The sequence below is a fragment of the Lygodium microphyllum genome, chromosome 2 (assembly GCF_053477565.2).
Source record: "Lygodium microphyllum isolate KBCC chromosome 2, Lygodium_microphyllum_v1.1.10, whole genome shotgun sequence".
NCBI lineage: Eukaryota > Viridiplantae > Streptophyta > Polypodiopsida > Schizaeales > Lygodiaceae > Lygodium > Lygodium microphyllum.
In genome coordinates, this window is record NC_141136.1 from 45,863,069 (window position 1) to 45,884,173 (window position 21,105).

A 21,105-nucleotide genomic window follows, 5' to 3' on the forward strand; every position below is an offset into this window, starting at 1 on the left:
CTAAATGAATATTTCAGAAATGCATCTCATGCTAATTGATTAGAATACTATCCTTTGCCATGTTGATATACCCACCGAGGAAAAAGGTGGATGCCGGAGATAGTGGGACAAAAGAGAGGTGACCCTCCCTCACTATCAAAGATCCTGCAGGGGTGCAACCAACCGACCCGGGGGGAACTTTGCCCACCTCCTGGTGATCCGGAGCCCGTGTAGGGAGCCTGTCATGCCATTTTATCTCTCACACAGGTACAACGAGTGGAGAATTGAAGATTGAAGACTTTCCAAAGGCTCAAGTACCTACAGGTCCAAAACAAGGTAAAACAGGGAATTTACAGGGCGCTTATAGGGTATCTACATGTGGTTATAGGTACACCCTTCATTATTGAAGTACAGGTGCAGGTACTATAGGATACCCACATGTCCTATACACCCTTTTACAAGGTTTGGTAACCATTTGGGGTTGCTATCTTGCACTATAGGGTCAAAATAGGGCACTTACAGGTCTAGACAGGGTGCAGGACTGGACAGTTTAGACTCAGAAATCCAGCTATAGAATTTTCTGTCAAATCTATTATAGCATGCTAGCTATGATTTGAAATAAAAAGTTCTGAAATCGAAGTTCCCTAGCAAAAGTTATAGTCGTTTTTCTGACAGGGGGTACTGCAGGACTGCACTATCATGGCAGGACATAAAGGTAAAAATAAGGTCCAGGAAGATTATGCTCAGCAAATCAGGGATTCCATGCTAGATAATATGCCTCAAGAGAGCCCTGAAGAGCTTCAAAAACAAGGAGAAGTCAGTATACTTAATAATACTTTGTGCATCCATGAACAAAGACATAGGGAATGACATGAGGCTATCTTGTCAAGAATGGAGCAAATGGTTTTATCTATTGATCAAACGAAGTCTTCCATTGATAAGTTGGTGGATTCAATGACTCAAACCAATTCTTCTATTGATAAGTTGGTGGAATCTAATGCTCAACTTATGGCACAATTCCCTCAATTGATACAATTGCAAATGGGACCAAGAGAAGCTAATGAGAAAGCTTGTTCAAATAGTGGCCCTTCAGTCCAACTTCAACCATCTAACCAAAATGGTCATGGATATGGGATTATTGGAAGAAGAGGCATTCCAAATAGCCAGTATGAAGTAGGAGAGGCTTCACAGAGGCATGATGACTATTTGGGCAGTTTGAATGGAGCCAATCCTCAAGTGTTTGGACCGAATACTCAAAATTCTAGGGGTGCTCTACCAACAGGAAGATTGCATAGTAATTCTCAGCCACCTGTTGGAAGGTTTCCATCTCAATTTGGAGGTTCCATACATGGTAATCATGATTGGCCTATTTTGGGACAGCAACCCTTTCATGAAAGAGAGCTTAAGGACAAAATTGTTCTAGCCAAATTTAATGGTCAGTCATCTTCACCATCTGATTTAGAGGAGTGGACCTCTAAGATGGAGTCCTACTTTGACATATTCCCTAAAACTGATGACATGAAGATTCATTTTGCTTCCTTGCATTTGGAGGGATTTTCCCTTACTTGGTGGAGATATATTAAAAAAGAAAACATACTTTTAGAGAATTGGGAAGCTTTCAAGGCACTTATGGCTAAAGTATTTGTTTCTCCTCTTGAGAAAGAGAAATTAGCACAGAGATGGTATGGTTTGGAACAAAGGAGCCTAAGTGTAAGAGAGTACACTAACCAATTCCTTAACCTGAACATGTATGTGGAAAGCATTGGTGTGATGAGGCTAAGCTTCATAAGTTTATGTATGGTTTGGAGCCATCTTTATCAGCTGATGTTATGGCACAAAATCCTACTTCCCTCTTTAAGGCTATTGAGCTTGCGGAGCATTTTGGAAGAATGTATAGAAGAGAATTTTCATTTCAGCCTGGTTTTGGACAGCCAAGGACTGTTTTAAAGCAGGAGCAAGTTGGTAACACTTATGGCAGTAATCATGTGCCAAATGGGAGCTTACGGGTACCAACTTATCCTCCATTCAATGCTTCTAGACCTCAAAGTAATTTCAGGACAGCAAACAGTCCAAGAGTTGATTTCAAACAGGGGGACAACAAGCCTAAGTCCATTTCAGCCAATACAAATCCTAAATCTATTCCTATGGATCTTTATAAAGAAAGAAAGGAAAAAGGCTTATGTTTCAAGTGTGGGGAAAAGTATACACCTGATCATGCCTCAAAGTGTGTATACAAAAATGTCAAACCCAAGCTTCAAAGTATGTTGGTTTTTGAGGATTTTGAAGATGACATGGATGAAGCTAATGCAATGGTACTTAATGCTGAAAATGAAGATCTTGAGGAGGAAGTTGTGCAGGAGTAATTTTATGATCCAGCCAACTCTTTTCCTTTTGATCCAGGTGGAAGTGTTCCGTTTGATCCAGGTGGGACTTGTGATGAGCCGCTTGCTGCCACTAATTGTTCTATCACAGTTGTATATGGATTTCTCACAATTGTATATGGATCACTATGGATTTCTCACAGTTGTATATGGAGTTTATCTCCAATGGACAGCTTATCTATTTACAGGGAATTCCTAGTAGATCAGATTTTCAGCTTATCACCATTCAACAACTCAAAAGAGAGTACAAGAAGCGCTCACAAATATTTGTTTTGCATCTGAATAAAGAAACACAAGATCGGCCCAATAATTCAGCAAACCATCTGGCCTTGACAGCTCTTCTTGAGGAGTATAGAGATCTGTTTGAGGTACCTACTTCATTGCCTCCTAAGAGAGTAGTGGATCACCCCATTGACTTGGAGCCAACTCAAAGACAATCAATAAGACACCTTACAGATTATCTAAGTGTGAACGAGAGGAAGTAGCCAAGCAAATCAAGGAACTTCTTGAAACGGGATTCATTGAACCAAGTTCTTCACCTTATGCATCCCCAGTCCTGTTAGTCAAAAAGAAAGATGGATTTTTCAGAATGTGCATTGACTATAGGGATCTCAATAAGATCACAATGAAGAACATGTATCCTATACCCAGGATTGATGATTTGCTTTATGAGCTTAAGGGGGCTCGATTTTTTACAAAGATTGACTTGAGGTCAGGGTATCATCAGATTCGCATGCAAGAGGTTGATGAAGTCAAGACTGCTTTCAGGACTGATCGTGGCCTCTATCATTTCTTAGTGATGCCATTTGGGCTTACAAACGCTCCAGCTACCTTCCAAATCCTGATGAATAAGATTTTACAACCTTTTCTCTTTCAGTTTGTCTTAGTGTTCTTTGACGACATTTTGATCTACAGCAAGACTTTACACGATCACTTGGCACATATGAGGAGGGTTTTTTATGTATTGAGACATCATAGGCTTTTTGCTAAGGAGAAGAATTGTTCTTTCATGTAGACTGAAGTGGAATACTTGGGACATATTGTCAATGAAAAAGGAATACAAGCTGATCCCAAGAAGGTGCAATGTATAAAAGATTGGCCAACGCCTACTACTACTACCTCTCTTAGAGGATTCCTTAGTTTATCTTCATTCTATCGCCAATTTATTAAGCATTATGCGGCAATTGCAGTGCCTTTGACTGATAGGTTGAAGAAGGAGGCTTTCTTTTGGGATGCTCTTACAGATAGCAGCTTCAACCAGTTAAAGGAACTCCTTACCTCTGCTCCTATCTTAGTATGCCTGGACTTCTCCAAAGATTTTACTATACAGTGTGATGCTAGTGGCTGTGGCATTGGAACTGTTTTGATTTAGGAGCATGGAGTAATTGCATTTGAGAGCCGTAAGCTTACAGATAAAGAAATGGCCATGAATGTTAATGACCAGGAGATGTTGGCTATCTTGCATGCAATCAAGAAGTGGCACCATTACTTATATGGCAGTCGATTCAGAGTACATAGTGATCACAGGGTACTTAAGTATTTCCTTACTTAGTCCAATCTTACTCCAAAGCAACGTCATTGGGTAGCTACATTACAAAATTATGATTTTGACATTACTCATACAAGGGGTAAAGATAACATAGTGGCTGATTCTCTTTCTCGTATGTGGGCCTGCAAAGTTTCAGCTATGACATAATTGCATAATGACTGGATTGAAGAATTACAGGAGGTCTATCTTCTAGATGAGGAATTCAGCCAAATTTTTCAGAAATTACAGCAAGGTCTTATGGAAGAAAACTCGCATTACCAGCTTAAAAATGGTCTTATTTGGTTGAAAGGCAAGATTGTTATTCCCTCTACTTCTTCTTTTAAGCAGAAAATTATGGAGGAGCTACATTCTTCGCCTCTAGCAGGACATTTAGGAGTCTTCAAGACCTATGACCGGATCAGTAAAAGCTTTTATTGGAAAGGACTGTGGAAAGATGTCAAGGACTTTGTTATGAAGTGTATGCCTTGTCAGTAGAATAAGGACAGCACCCATAAGCCAGGAGGTTTGTTATAGCCATTGCCTATTCCTACTGGTAAATGGACTCATATTACTATAGATTTCATTACTAGCTTACCTACTACCAAGAAGGGATGGAATAGTATTTATGTGGTGGTAGACAGACTCACCAAGGTAGCCCATTTTATTCCAACCAAGATTCAGTTTACTGCTTCCCAAGTGGACAGCCAGTTTATGGAGCAGATTTTTAGACTACATGGATTACCGCAGGTGATTGTCCATGATAGGGACTCAAAGTTTATGAGTAACTTTTGACAAGCGGTATTTACATCTATGGGCACTAAATTGGCTCCATCTACGGCTTATCATCCTCAAACTGATGGACAGACAGAAAGAGTTAATAAATGGTTGGAGACTTATCTTCGCTATTTTTGCTATGATGTCCAAACCTCATGGGATTCTTGGTTACACTTGGTTGAGTTTGCTTATAACAATTCTACTCATGCGAGCATAGGAGTTTCACCCTTTGAGGCTTTGTATGGTTACAAGGTGCCCTTACCCACAGTCATCTTTAATGAAAAGATTAATTTTCATGGAAAGAAAGAGTTGGAAAGAATGCAGACCCTTCTTTAGCAATGTAAGGTGAATCTAAGGAAGGCTCAAGATCAAATGAAGATGTATGCTGATGAGAAGAGGAGGCCTTTAGAGTTCCAAGAAGGAGAGTTGGTTTTGTTGAAGGTGCCCAAATCCAAGTACTCTACATTAAAAGATGGATCTAGTAATAAGCTTGCCCACAAGTTTTATGGCCCTTACCGGATCCTTAAGCGAATTGGAGATTTGGCATACAGACTAGAGCTTCCCTCTTCTACAAAGATTCATAATGTCTTCCATGTTAGTCAGCTCAAGCCCTACTATGGTGATCCAGTGGATATAGTTGATGAGCTGCCACCTATTGATGAAGACGGTCTATTTCAGTACATCCCAGAGGCTGTTATAGGTCAGCATGAGAAGAAGCTTCGATCACGTTCTATTGTGGAATATTTGATCAAATGGAGAGGTTTACCACCTGAAGAAGCTTCTTGGAGACCTATTCTATATTGGATGAGTTTCCTTTCTTGAGGGATAACTTGTCAGAGAGAGAACTAGGGAGAGAGAAAGAGGAGAGTGAAGACTGCAAAAGAGAGAGAAAGACTGCAGGAAGAGAGAGAAGAAGACTAACGAGGAGAGATAAAGACTAGATTTAGAGAGAGAAAGATAGGAAAAAGGGAGAAGCCATAGAAGCTATGAGCAAGATGGGAGGGAAAGACTATAATTGTATTAATGTGTCAAAAAGATGTGAAAATTTGCATGTCCTCTCCATTTATACCAATGTCAATGTGACATGGCATAATATCAATGTTATTTACACTAAATCCTTATTCCCAGCTTCTTACATTCTCTCTCTCTCTTTCCTAACTTTCTAGTCTTTCTCTCACCTCATCACTCTTTCCTCTCTCCTCTACTCTTCATTCTCTCACCTCAATTTTCTGCTTGACAAGTGGTATCAGAGCATAGGCTTTTGATCCATTTGATTTTCTCATTTCAGATATATTTTCTCTAACTTTCCACAATTAAATCTTGGACAGTAGGTATAGGAGCCACATGGCAGGTACTTGCAAGAATTATGCTTGAAGCAAAGACTAATCTTGGAGCTCTAACAAAGATCTTGGAGAGATTTTGCTAGATCGTGGCTAAAATGGCAGCTGATGCATCCATTACAGGCTATTTTGAAGGTAACTAGGTGAAATAGGGGCTAATCGAACTTAGGAGAGGAACCAACCGTGGTTACTTTTCAAAGAGAGGATTCTCTTTCCCCTTCCTTGGAGCTTACATGTAGGTTTCATGGAGTATGCAACCAATATATTCTTCTATCTCTCAAACCCTTTCTCTTCTCCTAACAAAGCAACTCTTGATCAAGCTTCCTTGCTTCAAAACCTTCATGATGATTATCCATCGGCTCGAGGCAAGCTCATCAATGGTGTATAGAAATAACATTTTTTTCGGGTTGATTTTAGCCTTCTCCCTACTCTTCATGCTCAATCTCCAAGCCATGATGCTTCAATTGGTCACTAGCCAAGTGAAATCTCTCAAGAATCATCAAGATTTATGCTGCATTCTTCATCCTCATGCTGTCTTGAAACCCTAACTGTGCAATCCATGGATACTATGAAAGCTTCACTTCAAGCTTCAATTTCTCTTCAAATTTCTGAAGACTCTTCATCATTTTAGCCTTGGGATTTGTTCCACTAAAGATTCTTGAAGAAATTGCACGTATGGAGCAAGATGGCCAAAGATTCAACCTCAAGAGCTTCCATGGAGTCAAGATCTGGGGAAAATGGGTCCAATGATTTAATCTTAAGCTTTTGAGTTTCAAGATTGCTTCCAAGCATCCAATGAACAAGGATTAAAGGTTATTTCAGCAACATTGACCAACCAGAGGCTTCATCAATCATTTGGGGTTCATTCAAGCCTCCATCAAGCTATGCAAGAGGTATTTCTCTTCAATTTTTAATCTCCCCCATTTATCCAATTGTTGAGCTTCATCCATTTGATTGAGATATTAAATAATTAAAAATTTTCCATCAAACTTCAACTCATCACCATTTAAATCAGCCCATTCATGGAGTGTGTTGCTTACTTGATTCAAATAGTGAATTAGAAGCTCTTACTTGAGTTTTCAGCATTACATTCAATTCCATTGGTTAAAGCCCAACTAATTGATTAAATTGTGTACTCTAATCCATTGATTTGCTCTGATGATTGTTTGATTCATAGCAAAATATATCATAATCCATTGTAAAGGGTAAGTCAACAGTGAGTGATTGCGTGCAGTAAGACTCTCTCCTTATTCATTTTGCCAATTTCAATCCTATTGCATTCCATGGAAAGAACTGAATGGAAATTTTAGTAAAGCATATTATGTTTATTGATTAAAGTAGCATATAATTGCCATGTTGATATTCCCATCGAGGAAAAAGGTGGATATCGGGGGAGATAGTGGGACAATAGAGAGGTAACTCTCCCCCACTATTGAAGATCTCAAAGGGGTGCAACCAACCGACATGGGGAGGAAACTTTCCCACCTCTTGGTGATTCGAAGCCCATGTAGAGAGCATGTCTTGCCTTTTTATCCCTTATACAGGTACTGTGAGTGACAAACTTAAGATTCAAGCACTCTCAAAGACTCAAGTATCTTGAAGATCAAACCAGGGTGAAATGGAGTTTTTATAGGACACTACAGGGTATAAATAAGTCACTACAAGTACCATTTTCATCATTGGAGTATAGGTGCATGTACTGTAGGTTGCCCACAAGTCCTATCTAGCTCCCTAGTATAGGGTTTGAAAGCCCTTAGTACTACCATTTTTCTCTCATAGGTGAAAATAGGATACTTACATATTAAAACATGATGCAAGTTTGAATAGTTTAGCCTCAGAGATTGGGTTATAGCATTTTCTATCCTAAACCTGCTATAATGTACTATAACTCATCCTAAAGAGGGCATTGTTGCTCTGTTTTAAATAAAAAAGTTTGAGAATTGGAGTTTTCTATCTCAAGTTATAGCCAATTTTTTGACAGGAGATACTATAGGACTACACTACTATGGTAGGTCATAAAGGGAAAAGTCAGGCCTAGGATGAATATACCCAACAAATTAGAGATACCTTGTTGGAAAATACACCTCAAGAGAGCCTCAAATGCAAGGAGAACTTGGCACACTTAATCATACAACATGAGAATAGGCATGCTCAAAGTCATATGGAGCTACTATCCAGAGTTGAACATATGGTGTTGTCTAGTCATATCAAACGAAGTCTTCTACTGAGAAGTTGGTGGATTCCACTACCCAAATGAAGTCTTTGATTGACAAATTAGTAGAATCTAATGTCCAAATAATGGTTTTATTATCTCAATCAATGCAAATGCAAATGGGAACCAAGAAGGCTAGGGAGAAAGCACAATCAAACAGAGATTCATTAGTCCCACTTTAGCCATCTAATCAAAATGGTCAAAGTCAAGGAATCGTTGGACGAAGGGGCATTCCAAATAGTCAATATGAAGTAGGAGAGACTTCATAAAGGCATGATGACTATATGGGTAATATGAACAGTGATAATCCCCAAGCTTATGGGCTAAATCCTTAAGTTTCTAGAGGTCCTCTACCATCGGGAAGATTCCATACTAATTCTCAACCACCTTTTTGAAGAGTGCCATCTCATTTTGGAGGTTCAATGCCTATTAATTATGATCAGCCTATTTTGGGTCAGCAAATTTTTCATGAAAGGGAATTTAAAGACAAAATCATTTTGGCAAAGTATAATGGGCAGTCATCTTCACCATCCAACCTAGATGGGCTTTTTTGAACCTAGTTCTTCACCCTATGCATCTCCGGTCTTGTTAGTGAAAAAAAAATATGGATCCTTCAGGATATGTATTGACTCAGAGATCTAAACAAGATCACACAAATATCCAATACCTAGAGTTGATGATTTGCTTGATGAGCTCAAGGGGGTTAGATTATTTACCAAAATTGATTTGACGTCAGGGTATCATCAGATCCGTATGCGAGAGAGTGATACAGTTAAGACTACCTTTAGGACTAATCATGGGCTATACCATTTTCTAATGATGCCATTTAAGCTTACTAATGCTCTAGCTGCATTCTAGAGTTTGACAAACAGATCAAATGAGTTTATTATATAGTGTGATACCAGTGGCCGTGGCATAGGGGCTGTTTTGTTACAGGAGCATGAAATTATTGCCTTTGAAAGTTGCAAGCTTACAGATAAGGAAATGGTTATGAATTTCTATGACCAAGAGATATTGGCTATCTTACATGCGATAAAGAAGTGGCACCATTACTGGTATGGCAGCCGATTTAGAGTTCAAAATGATCACAAGGTCCTAAAATATTTACTCACTTAGTCTAATCTTAGTTCTAAGTAGCGTAGGTGGGTAGCTACTCCGTAAAATTATGATTTTGATATCACTCATATGGGGGGCAAAGACAATGTGGTAGCTAATTCTCTTTCCCACATGTGGGCATGTAAAGTTTCAACTATGGCTGAGCTATATAGTGATTGGATTGAAGAATTACAAGAAGCCTATCTTTTAGATGATGAGCTCAACCATATTTTTCAAAAATTACAACAAGGTCTCATGGATGAAAACTCACATTATCAACTTAAAAATGGTCTAATTTGGTTAAATGGCAAGATTGTTATTCCCTCTACTTCTTTCACACGAAAAATTATAGAGGAGTTGCATTCTTTGCCTTTAATTGGACATTTTGGAGTTTTTAAAACCTATGATAAGATCAACAAAAGCCTTTATTGGAAAGGATTGTGGAAAGATGTTAAGAATTTTGTTATGAAGTGTATGCCTTGTCAGCAAAATAAGGACAGTACCCATAAACTAGGTGGTTTGTTGCTGCCACCACTACCTATTCCCGAGGGCAAGTGGACACACATTACCATGGACTTCATTACTAGCTTACCCACTACCAAAAGGGGATGGAATAGTATCTTTGTGGTAGTGAATAGACTCACCAAGGTAGTCCACTTATTTCTACCAAGACATAGTTCACTGCTTCATGGGTGGCTAATCAGTTTATGGATCAACAAATCTTTAGATTACATGTATTACTGCAGGTGATTGTACATGAAAGGGAATCAAAGTTTATGAGTAACTTTTGGCAGGCGGTATTGACCCCATGGGCACTAAATTGACTCCTTTTACATCCTATCATCCATAGATTGATGGCCAGCTAGAAAGGGTAAATAAGTGGTTGGAGACTTAACTTCGCCATTTTTGTCATGATATGCAACTTTTGTGGGATTCTTAGTTGCATTTGGCTGAGTTTGCCTATAATGACTCTACTCATGCTAGTATTGGAGTTTTACCCTTTGAGGCTAAGTATAGTTATAAAGTGCTCTTACCCACAATCATTTTCAATGAGAAAATCAATCCTCATGGGAAAGAAGAATTGGAAAGAACGTAGGCCTTTCTTCAGTAGTGTATAAAATCAAATTAAAAAAATAAATTTTTAATAGATATAATATTTTAAATCAAATATTGCAATAGATAGTGAAACTCCATAATCTCTTACTAATATCGAAGTAAAAAACACAAAATAAATATTAGCTATATTATTTTATATATAATCAAATACTTATGTATTGAATTATTTATATGTAAGCTTTAATAATTATTTTATTTAATTATTTGAAAAGTATATATATCAACAATACTTAATGTGAAAGGTCATACAAAAGTATAACTATCATTGAATGCCGAAAAATATGTATTAAAATTATATAGTGATGCTTAACACCAAAAGGAAAATGAAATATCACTTTTCTAATGATTCAATATCAAAATATCAATTCCATGTGAATGTGGCTTTTAATTATTATTCTAAATGAAACTTTTTAAGTTAATGAAACTCGATCTTACATACTAAAATTTATGTTAGAATCACATATCTCAAAATAAAATAAATCACATATTTAAGTATAACTTTCACTCAATACCAAAAGACATATTATCAAATCTATACGAATATCATAAGCAAAATGAAATTTTAATTTCCTAATGATTAAATAGAGATATGGATTTACTTATTTTTTTCATAAAAATGTAAGTATTTTTTATCATTCACTTACTTTTAAATTATTTAAAATAAATAATAAATAACTAATATAAATTTAAATTAAATATTTGCATATAATCACATATAGTAAATCTTATATCAAGATTATTATTTTTCATATCATACATTAAAACTAAATCTAAAATGAAAATGATTAAAAAATATAACAAATATTTTCTAAAAATTCACATTTAAGATCAAGCTTAAATGAAAAAGTAAAAATATAAACACTATTATAAATTTCTAATCATATTTAATGTTTTGAAAAAAACTTTAATATCAAAACAATACTTATAATCAAACACATTAAAAATTACACACTACAATTAAATCAATTAAATTTAAACTTATACAAAAAATTTCAATATATAAAAACAACAAATATATTGCAAATTTAAAAACTTTAAATTAATATTTCACATCGAATAAAAAATAATCACTTTATATTGTAAAACATATGAATTAAAAACTTAACTTTTTTTAACTCATATTTTTTTCAGACAAATATACATAATAAGTAATCAATTAGTAGATAAAACTAAAAGTTTTAAATAATTCTAATAACACATAGATATAATGATATTTTTAAAGGGATAATATATATATATTTAAATATTTTCAAATTGCTCTATATATATATATATATATATATATATATACTCCTTTTCTGTTTTTTTAAACACGAAAGACATGATATAAACATGATAAAAAAGGTTTTTGCATACAAATATATCTCTCTTGTTTTGTGAAAAATTTTAATTATACCTCTCTCTCTCTCTTTCTCTCTCTCTCTCACTCCACGAACCAGATAGTCAATGAACAAGAAGAAGAAACTGACCTTTCTTTTTTTGGCGCAACTGAATCATATATTTCTCTTCTCTCACCATTTATACATGAAACGCAACCTCAATTAGCAAGATTACATCTCCAAGTCGACAGAAGCTAAAAATTATCTAGATTTTTTTTTAAAAAAAAAGGACTTTTGCTCTCAAGCCTTGGGGAGAGGAAACGAAGACTCGGGCCCTTCTCTGAAAGAGCAGGACCAAAAAGTAAATACTAAAATGTGATGGTAGAAAGTCGACGTTGGTTGGTGGAATAATGAGGGAGAGTGAGGTCACGGCAGACGGCAAGGAGAGCTCATCCATCGTTGCATTCTAGAAGTTTCAAAATTTTCATGAGGGGGGCTTTCAAGTTTCAACTCAGAAGATCAGGTGCTGGTTGGATAAAAAGGATCGCAGAGACATTGGGTTGCCTGATTGGGTAAGACTGGATGGGTTGAAGCTCTGTCTTTAAGAGGCAAGGAAGACGTGTAGGTACGAAGGGCGCTTTCTCTCTCTGTCTCTCTCGGAGTCACACTTCATGGCGATTCCTCAGTCTCAGAAGGCGTGGCTTTACCGGAAGTACGGGTCACCCGACGTCCTGGAGCTCGCGGACGCCTTCCCGGTGCCCGACGTCGCCCCTCACGAGGTTCTCCTCCAGGTCTTTGCCGCTGCCCTCAACCCCATCGACTACAAACGCAGGCTTGGCTACCTCAAGCAAAATGACTGCCCATTCCCGGTAACCCTCCTAATCGGACTCTCTAACAGTATTCCTATTTTGGACGCCAAAAGATAGTTGTATAGATTTACAACTATAGAGATTTACAAGATTCCTAGGATCAAGCCCATTTAATATGACTAAGCCTTCATGTCCCCAAACGTGCAAAAGGCATTACTTGCAATCCAGCTAACATGTTTCTTCTCATAACCTTTCCTTATGCAAGATTCCCATGCGGATCAGAGTCATACTTCAAAGGCTCGATTTTGAATTTAATGTTGTTATGATACCTTTCAAAAGGGGGCTTTATCTGTCACTAGGATGGTAGAAGTGAATTTCCCTTTCGAAATAAGAATATACTTGGGATAAGAATATTACTTTTAGCCTCCTGGACCAATCCCTTGCTAAGGAATTGAGGTTTTATTATAGCCCTTCCAAAATAAAAATTTGCACTATCCCTCCACCATGGATTCTCCTCATCTTCATTGAGAAAATATTCCAAAATTCCAACTAATTTCTTTGGTCATGTTTATTATCAAAGTTAGAGCTAAACCTATGCCTTTTTGAAGAAGCAATGACACATCTCACTTTTCTTTTAGAAGGTCTTCCAAATTTTGAATGGTCTCCAAAATAATGTGAATATTGAACACACGCTTGAATCTTGAATCTTATGTGTATTGTGTATTGTGTTCTCCCCTTTACCAACATCAAGACAATATTCTTTCATATATTCTTGGTAGGATTTGTGTCATGTGTTTCGTATTCACACTCATGTAACATTAGAATGATATTGTTTCCACTTCATCTTTCATGTTCCATCTTTTTTCTTAGTTAGATATGGAAGAAGCTTTTCTATTATGTCTTCTAAACCTTTGACTGTGAGACATGTAAGGAACTTTTATCGTATGCCTACTAAAACTTGATTATTGATGGAATGATGGTTGGGTTAGCATGTGCCGGGGCATGATGTGGCAGGTGTTGTGGTTTGCGTCGGCAGCCAAGTGACACGTTGGAAAGTGGGTGATGAAGTGTATGGTGACTTGTCAAAGCATGCAGCAACCAAGCCCAAGCAAGTGGGCTCCTTGGCTCAATACACCAATGTGGATGAGAAGCTCTTGGCCCACAAGCCATCCAACCTCTCCTTTGCAGAGGCTGCAAGCTTGCCCCTTGCTCTCCTCACTGCACAACAAGGCTTTGACATGGCCAACTTCAAAGCAGGACAAACTATTCTCATCCTTGGTGGTGCTGGAGGGGTTGGCACATTGGCCATTCAGGTAATATTAGTGGTTTATAATTGTTAATTGGCTATCTTATTGTAGAAAAAATCAAAGGTTAAGATTTTATTTCTACCAAGTCAAGCAAAGAAAGACATCGTTCGGGCCTACAGTATACAAAGTGCTTGAAGATTTTAGATAGATTGGATAAAGTTTCTATTAATCCAATGCATGCTTTATGAGCTTTCTCAATGTTTGCAAAGCCTCTTTTTGCAACTTCTCACATATCGTCTAGGACATGTTCCCACCAGGGCCTAGTTCACAACATGGATGAGAACTCCTTTGCAAATTTGTTGGTTTACGCGACACCTTGATTTGCAATCGACTTTGAACTCACAACCTTTTTAGGCCATGGGTAAAAGCATGATCAAGCAAATTTCGTAGCCAACTCCCATGTGCAAGTGTTTCAAGAATTCCTTTGTTGCTTTGTTTTTCCCTGACATAGATTATTCCAATGCAATGCAAATTCTATTTCATATATTGAAAATTAATTCACACATGCAAGCAAGTTTGTATATAAATTCCCAAATACTGCTTGAATTGGTTGGGAACCATTATGCACCTTTGGTGGGATATAGGTTCTTAGAAGGATTCACTACTACTTTTTTCAAATGGAAGTATATCAAGTTGTTAAAGTCATTGTGTTTCAATACAATATGATTTAGTTGATTAAATTTTTGGTGTAATGTATTTAGTAGTGCATTAGCTAATGGGTGTAAACGTCAATTGACATGTTATGGATTTATGCAGTTAGCCAAGGTTGTCTATGGTGCTTCTTTAGTGGCTACAACAACAAGCACAAAGAAATTGCAATTGGTGAAAGACTTGGGAGCTGATGTGGCTATAGATTACACGCAATCAAAATACTATGAGCTCCCAAATAAATACGACTTTGTTTTTGACCTAGTGGGTAAGTATATATATTTGCAATAATGGGCAAGTATAACCTTGATTGCAATAATGGGTAAAAAACAAAGGACCATGCACATTGGTTGTCTTTTTTATTTATGTTTTACCAAGATCTCTAGAAGAAGGGAGAAAGATGAGTGACCTATATGTATAGATTTTGATGAAATCTAGTTTGGTCATCCATATAGTTTCCGTAGTGTGTTTCTATGTTGTTTGTGTTTTTGTGTTCTATTATTCATAGCTATGTAATACACGACAAGATTTTTTTAAACTATATTTTTGCACTTGTGGGATGGAAGAGATATTGGGATGCATGGGGTATTAAGAAGTGTATAATTGGTTTTTGTGTACGTGTGTGCATGTGTGGGTGTGTGTGCGCACATGTGCACACCTACAAACATGTGCATATAGTATTCTTCTACCTATAGTGGAGGGCAAGGATGTGCACGTATGTATTCACATGACTAGGATGGAGGACTTGTTATGAAGAAGGTGATTGTGCTTTAAAATGATTAATCCCAAGAGATATCTCAAAGGAATGCTTTAAGGTATACCATGCATTCTAGGTTGGGAAACCATGCAATATAATCATTAAAAGAACTATCTCAATATGCAATGTGGCATTATCCCACCATCCACGTTCAAGGTGGTTAACCTTGGTGGATTGGGGGAGGGTTAGCCTGGTTTTCACAGCCCAATTGAAAGTTTGTGTATGAGGACACAAAGGTTTACATCAATGTGAGGAACACTAGCTATGATGTAAGGAACACTGGCTGCAACTTTGTTTGTATGGAAGACAATGTTATATCATAAGTGGGGAGCGTTAGCAACAATGGAGATACGATGGATGGATGATATTATTAGGAGTATTATGCAATCAAAGATAAACTAATGAGTCGGTTGGTGGTTATCAATATTACGATTATATCTATTGACAAGGGGAAGCAAAAGAGGGTATGAATCTACGGTTTTCCGAGGAAGAATCTACAAGTAAAATATCGATATGATAATTTGATTGACGGTGGGGTGGCGACAATTATGTAGGGGATGGAGCGAATGCGGCGAAGGCGATGAAGGAGGGAGGGGCGGCTCTGACGATAGCGGACTTCGGGGCCAAGCCGCCGGTGGTGCCGTACGTGCTGGCGGCGAGCGGCAAGGGCCTCGAGAGGCTCGACCCTTTCTTGCAGTCCGGCCAGCTCAAGCCCATCATCGACCCTGTCGGCCTCTTCGCCTTCTCCCGAGTCGTCGACGCCTTCAATTACCTCGAAACTGGCCGAGTTGTCGGCAAGGTCGTCATCTTCCCCGTCCAGTGAATCATCATCTCGACTCTCCCCCCTTAACATGCACATATACACATTCACCCTCTATGGATGTATATCTATAGACCTATACCAAACTTCGAGGATTTTTTATGTAGAGGTTCTAGTGTCATCTCTCTCTCGCTCACACCAACCACCAAACACCCCCCCCCCCCCCCCCCCCCCCACACACACACACACCAATCTAGATTGCACCCCCCTTGTTTCATAATGCTGTCAACATGCATGATGTTACATTACTCACTTTTGGATCCCCACTCTAACGCCAACGGTGGGACGTGTTTAGTGCACCATAATGCTATGGTTGTACCATGTGATATTGTGGACCCCCCTTGGTTTTGATGGTCTATGTTGTGTTCAAGGGCGAGTAATTAGTTCTAAATTTCCATCGTGTTGGGCACTATGTTAATATAAAAAAGCTTGCCTTGCCCATTTGTTAATCATTTGGCATCTAGTTTGTTGGTCTACTCCAATAGTGGCTTTTTAAAATAAATAATGTGTGCTATTTGATATTTCTATCAAAAGAATATGTAGAGCTACACTTTAAGGTAAGCTTTTTACATTGCAATATATGACAAAATAGATACACAATCTCAACCTAAGTCTTTTCAAGTGCTTACTAACAAGGTTGAGAGCCTCAACTTTTTTGGCAAACTTAGCAAACAATGAGCAATGTTAAAGATACAGTTGCTTTGCACACTCAAGACTCCTTTAAGAAACTTTATTCTACCAAAATCTTCTTCATTTCTAATAAACCAAATAGTCAGCACAATAAGATGCCTTCTCACTGTCTCCTAGTAGCATCTGTTTTTAATTGAATGCAATTTGATTTTGTTCATAGTGCCCTTGTTTGATCTTGCACCATAGCACTTGAACCTCAATGCAGTTCCAAAAGAGATGCTTAACATCCTCCATTCCTCTTCCATAGAGCATATAGAGTGGAGATATATTTTTGAATTTCGACCACTTGTCCCTAGTGGGCATTTGTCCCTAGTAGTGGCGAGTTTGTTAGCTACCAACCTCCAAAGCATGCTATTGATTCTAAGTGATGAGGTAGCATTTACAACTTTCTTTAGTTGCTTCTTCCAAGTCCTCAAGGTGGCAAATGAGTCTTCCTTCTTCTATGCTTCCTCCACCCTCAACAGCTAGAAAGCATTAGGCTCTCATATGTATTTATTACAGAAAGAGGCTTGCTTCTCTCATTCACCCAAAATTTCATTTTGGGCTAGGAGTCAACAGAGGGAGTAGTTAGCCATGCATCCTTGCATCTCAAACAAACTAAAAAAGCCAATCACTTTCCTCATTAGCTAATTGTAGAGCTGATGTGAGATCTGATCCACCTACTAGCATTTTTATCCTTTGGAATTGATATTAGGACTTGGTGTAATGTTATCTTTAGCAAGCATAAGTTCACCTACATAAGTAAACTTGGTGAGCTAGCTCTTGAGATAAGAGTGAATAGTTAGGTTTATCTTTTCTTGCTCCCTTTCATGAAAGCTTAGGAGTGAATTCCTTCTATACATTGACAAGTAGCTAAGTCACTTGTGATTCCTTAATCTTTAACCCCCCCCCCCCCCCCCCCCCCAAAAACACTAAAAAGAAAAAGAGGTCTTCCCACATGTCATCTCATGCTGAAAACCTTGATCGAGGTAATCTAGTGGGACAATATGATTGAATATGGCTATCCTTCATTCATATTTTCAGATGGTGAGAGAAAGCCTAATAACTTTCTCCTTAATTGGTTCAAGACCAAGTCCACCTTTAAACACTAGGACTGTCACTTGTTCCCATGGCATAGCATATATATAATTTACTTCACCATAATGTCAAGATTGTGGGAGAGAAGGAAGGAGTCTCACTTGTAGCTTTCTTGCTAGCACAATGGGAGAATACACACACAGGTGGAGGCTGAAACACTTTTTCCTCTTCTTAGTTGTGTAAGCCAAAAAGAACTCTAGTACATAGAAATAGAAGAACCCTATATATGGGTCTCAAACCAAACTCAATTAACTAAGGTGGCATACTAACTGAGCCACGAACTAGAGTAGATAAGGATAGATGTCATCTAGCTATTATTCATGGGCGGTGTACCAACCGCATCTACAGCTAACAAGTCGGTGACATAAATGCACAACGGTCACCCTGGCATATCACGAGTGGAGCTCGATATCTCAACACTCCCCCTCGAGCTCAATCCCAATTCTTGCGCACAAGCAGGTCTCTGAACTTGCGCAGCTTCTCTGCACCCAATGCCTTCGTGAATATGTCAGCTACCTGATCCTCTGTGCTGACATAAACTAGATCAATAAGACCTAGTAAAACCCTCTCCCGCAAATAGTGATAATGCACCTCAATGTGCTTTGTTCTAGCATGATAGACTAGGTTATTTGCCAAGTGTGTATTGCTCATATTGTCACAATAAATGACAACTGGCCCATCTGTAGGCTGATGCATATCATAAAGTAGCTTATGCAACCAAGCTACCTCACATGCAGCCATTGCTGCACCCCAGTACTCAGTCTCTGTGCTCGACAAGGCAACTATAGGCTGTTTCTTGCTACTCCAAGTGACTGTAGCACTCTCAAAAGAGAACACATATCCACTAGTAGATCGTCTATCAGAAATACTACCAGCCCAATCAGCATCAGTGTATCCATGCAACTGTATCTCATAAAATAGTCCATACTGCAATGTGGACTTCACATACCTGAGTATGCGTCTAGCCGCATCCAAATGTGGTTTCCTTGGAGCCTGCATAAACTGACTTACCAATCCAACATCATAGCTCAAATATGTTTGGTAATAGTCATATAAATCAAACTTCCTACTATGCGTCTGTACATAGTAGGGTCTTCCAGAAGCTCACTTGCATCTGCGCTCAGCTTCACATTCTGCTCCAAAGGAACTGAAATAGGCTTATAGCCTATTATCCCATATTTGGACAACATGTCCAATCCATACTGCCTCTGCAAGAGCCGTATCCCACTTGGGATCTAATCACCTCAATGCCCAAGAAATAACGCAGCTCTCCTATATCCTTCATCTCAAACTTATGCTTCAATAGCATTTTCACATGAAGGATATCTTCATCACTATCACCTGTCATAATCAAATCAACATAAATGACAAGTAGCATAATACCTTTCTCTGTTTTTCTCACATAAAGTGAGAAATCTGCATTGGAAATCTGAAAGCCAATAGTGACAAGATACTGTCCTATCTTGTCAGACCATGCTCTAGGTGCTTGCTTCAAGCCATACAAGGCTTTCTTCAACCTGCAAACAAACTCAGGATGAATAGCATGCACATAACCTGGTGGCTGCTCCATATATACCTCTTCTTGCAAATCACCATGCAAGAAGGCATTCTTTACATCCATATGATGTAAAGACCATTCCTTTGATACAGCCATAGCAATGACTACTCTTACGGTTGCCATCCTTGCAACCGGACTGAAAGTTTCTTCATAATCAATGCCATATGTTTGTGCATACCCCTTGATTACTAATCTTGCCTTGTATCTATTCACAGAACCATCTGCATTGTGCTTCACCTTATAAACCCACTTACAATCAATTGCATTCTTATCTTTAGGCAAAGGTACCAATTCCCATGTAGCATTTGCTTCCAAGGCATCCATTTCTTCATCCATGGCTTTCTCCCATTTTTCTTTACCATGGCTTGCTCAAAAGAAGTGGGTTCTGGTTCTTGTATCACTTTGACCATATAGGTGTAGTGAATGGCTATAAATCCATCATATTTCAGCGTATCCATAGGATACCTAGCTCTGGTAGACCTGCGCAAAGTAGGTTCACTCGCAGGTGCTCTCAAAACATCCCTGGTCTTCCTTACTCTAGGTGTAACAATAGAAGGAATACCCAACTCATCATCAATGCTCTGTTCTGAGCCACTGGATTCACCATCCACATAAGAGTGACATGCATTCACATCAAAGATGGGCTGATCTACCTTCTCTTTTCCTTTTCGTGAAACCTACATACCACTATCTGCATTGTTTTGAGGAGATTCTCTTGATCTCAATCTGCCTGTCCATGGCGAAGAATGTGAACCACTGCTAGAGGACACTCTAGGTCCACTAATATTTTGTGACTATTGCTGTGAATTTTGTGCAGCATTACCAATATGTGCATCTACATCATCAATCACATTTACTGGTTTATACTAGCTACTCATCTCATAAAAAACAACATCTCTGCTCACTGTAAACTTACGAGTAGAAGGGTGATAGCATCTATATGCTGCAGAGAGTAACCAATAAAGATGCACTTCTCAGCTTTTGGATCCAACTTGGATCTCAACTCATCTGGCACATGAACATAGGCGATGCAAACAAAAATCTTCAAATGAGAAATATCTGGTTTCCTACCAGTATCTCTCTCCTCTGGAGTCATCCCATGTATTGCTGCAGTGGGAGTCCTGTTCATTATGTAGACTGTTGTAGCAACTGCTTCAGTCCAGTAAAAATCTGGCAAGTATTTTTCGTTGAGCATGGCACGAGATGCCTCTCCAATATGCCTATTTTTCCTTTCTGCAATTCCATTTTGTTGTGGGTTATGACTGCATGAATATTGCTGCTTTATGCCATGCTCCTGCAGGAACCTTGCAAACTCATTTGAGAGGTACTCTCCCCCTCCATCTGACCTTAGGCATTTTATTTGCAGGCCTGTTTCTTTTTCAACCATAGCTTTAAGAGTTTTGAAATGCCCAAAAACTTCACTTTTCTTTTTCATAAAATACACCCAAAATTTTCTGCTATAGTCATCAATAAAAGTGACAAAATAATGACAGCATCCAAGAGATGCAGATTTAGTGGTCCACACATCATAGTGGATTAATTCCAATGGCTTCTTACTCTCTTGAACATGTATAGGAAATGGTTTCTTTGCCTGTTTTCCAAACTGACAGGCTTCACATACCTTATGCATTTCTGCAACCTTGAATTTAGGCAATCCTGCAACAATATTTTGGGCTTGCATTGATTTAAGTCGTC

General features: G+C 38.3%; 1 protein-coding gene across 1 annotated transcript; it reads left to right on the top strand.

Annotated features, from left to right (window-relative positions):
• Positions 1-12,254: 12,254 nt before the first annotated feature.
• On the top strand, positions 12,255-16,502 carry LOC148039692 (2-methylene-furan-3-one reductase-like). The gene is made up of 4 exons (XM_087693084.1): positions 12,255-12,613; positions 13,543-13,866; positions 14,617-14,776; positions 15,820-16,502. The coding sequence occupies exons 1-4, from the start codon at positions 12,416-12,418 to the stop codon at positions 16,086-16,088; spliced, it is 951 nt and encodes a 316-aa protein (XP_087549210.1). The 5' UTR covers positions 12,255-12,415; the 3' UTR covers positions 16,089-16,502.
• Positions 16,503-21,105: the final 4,603 nt, after the last annotated feature.

Excerpts from the sequence above, each read along its gene's own strand:
- LOC148039692 (XM_087693084.1), top strand. The coding sequence starts at position 12,416 with ATGGCGATTCCTCAGTCTCAGAAGGCGTGGCTTTACCGGAAGTACGGG. Across the intron at positions 12,614-13,542 it reads AAAATGACTGCCCATTCCCG|CATGTGCCGGGGCATGATGT; the intron begins GTAACCCTCCTA and ends TGGTTGGGTTAG. Across the intron at positions 14,777-15,819 it reads CTTTGTTTTTGACCTAGTGG|GGGATGGAGCGAATGCGGCG; the intron begins GTAAGTATATAT and ends ACAATTATGTAG.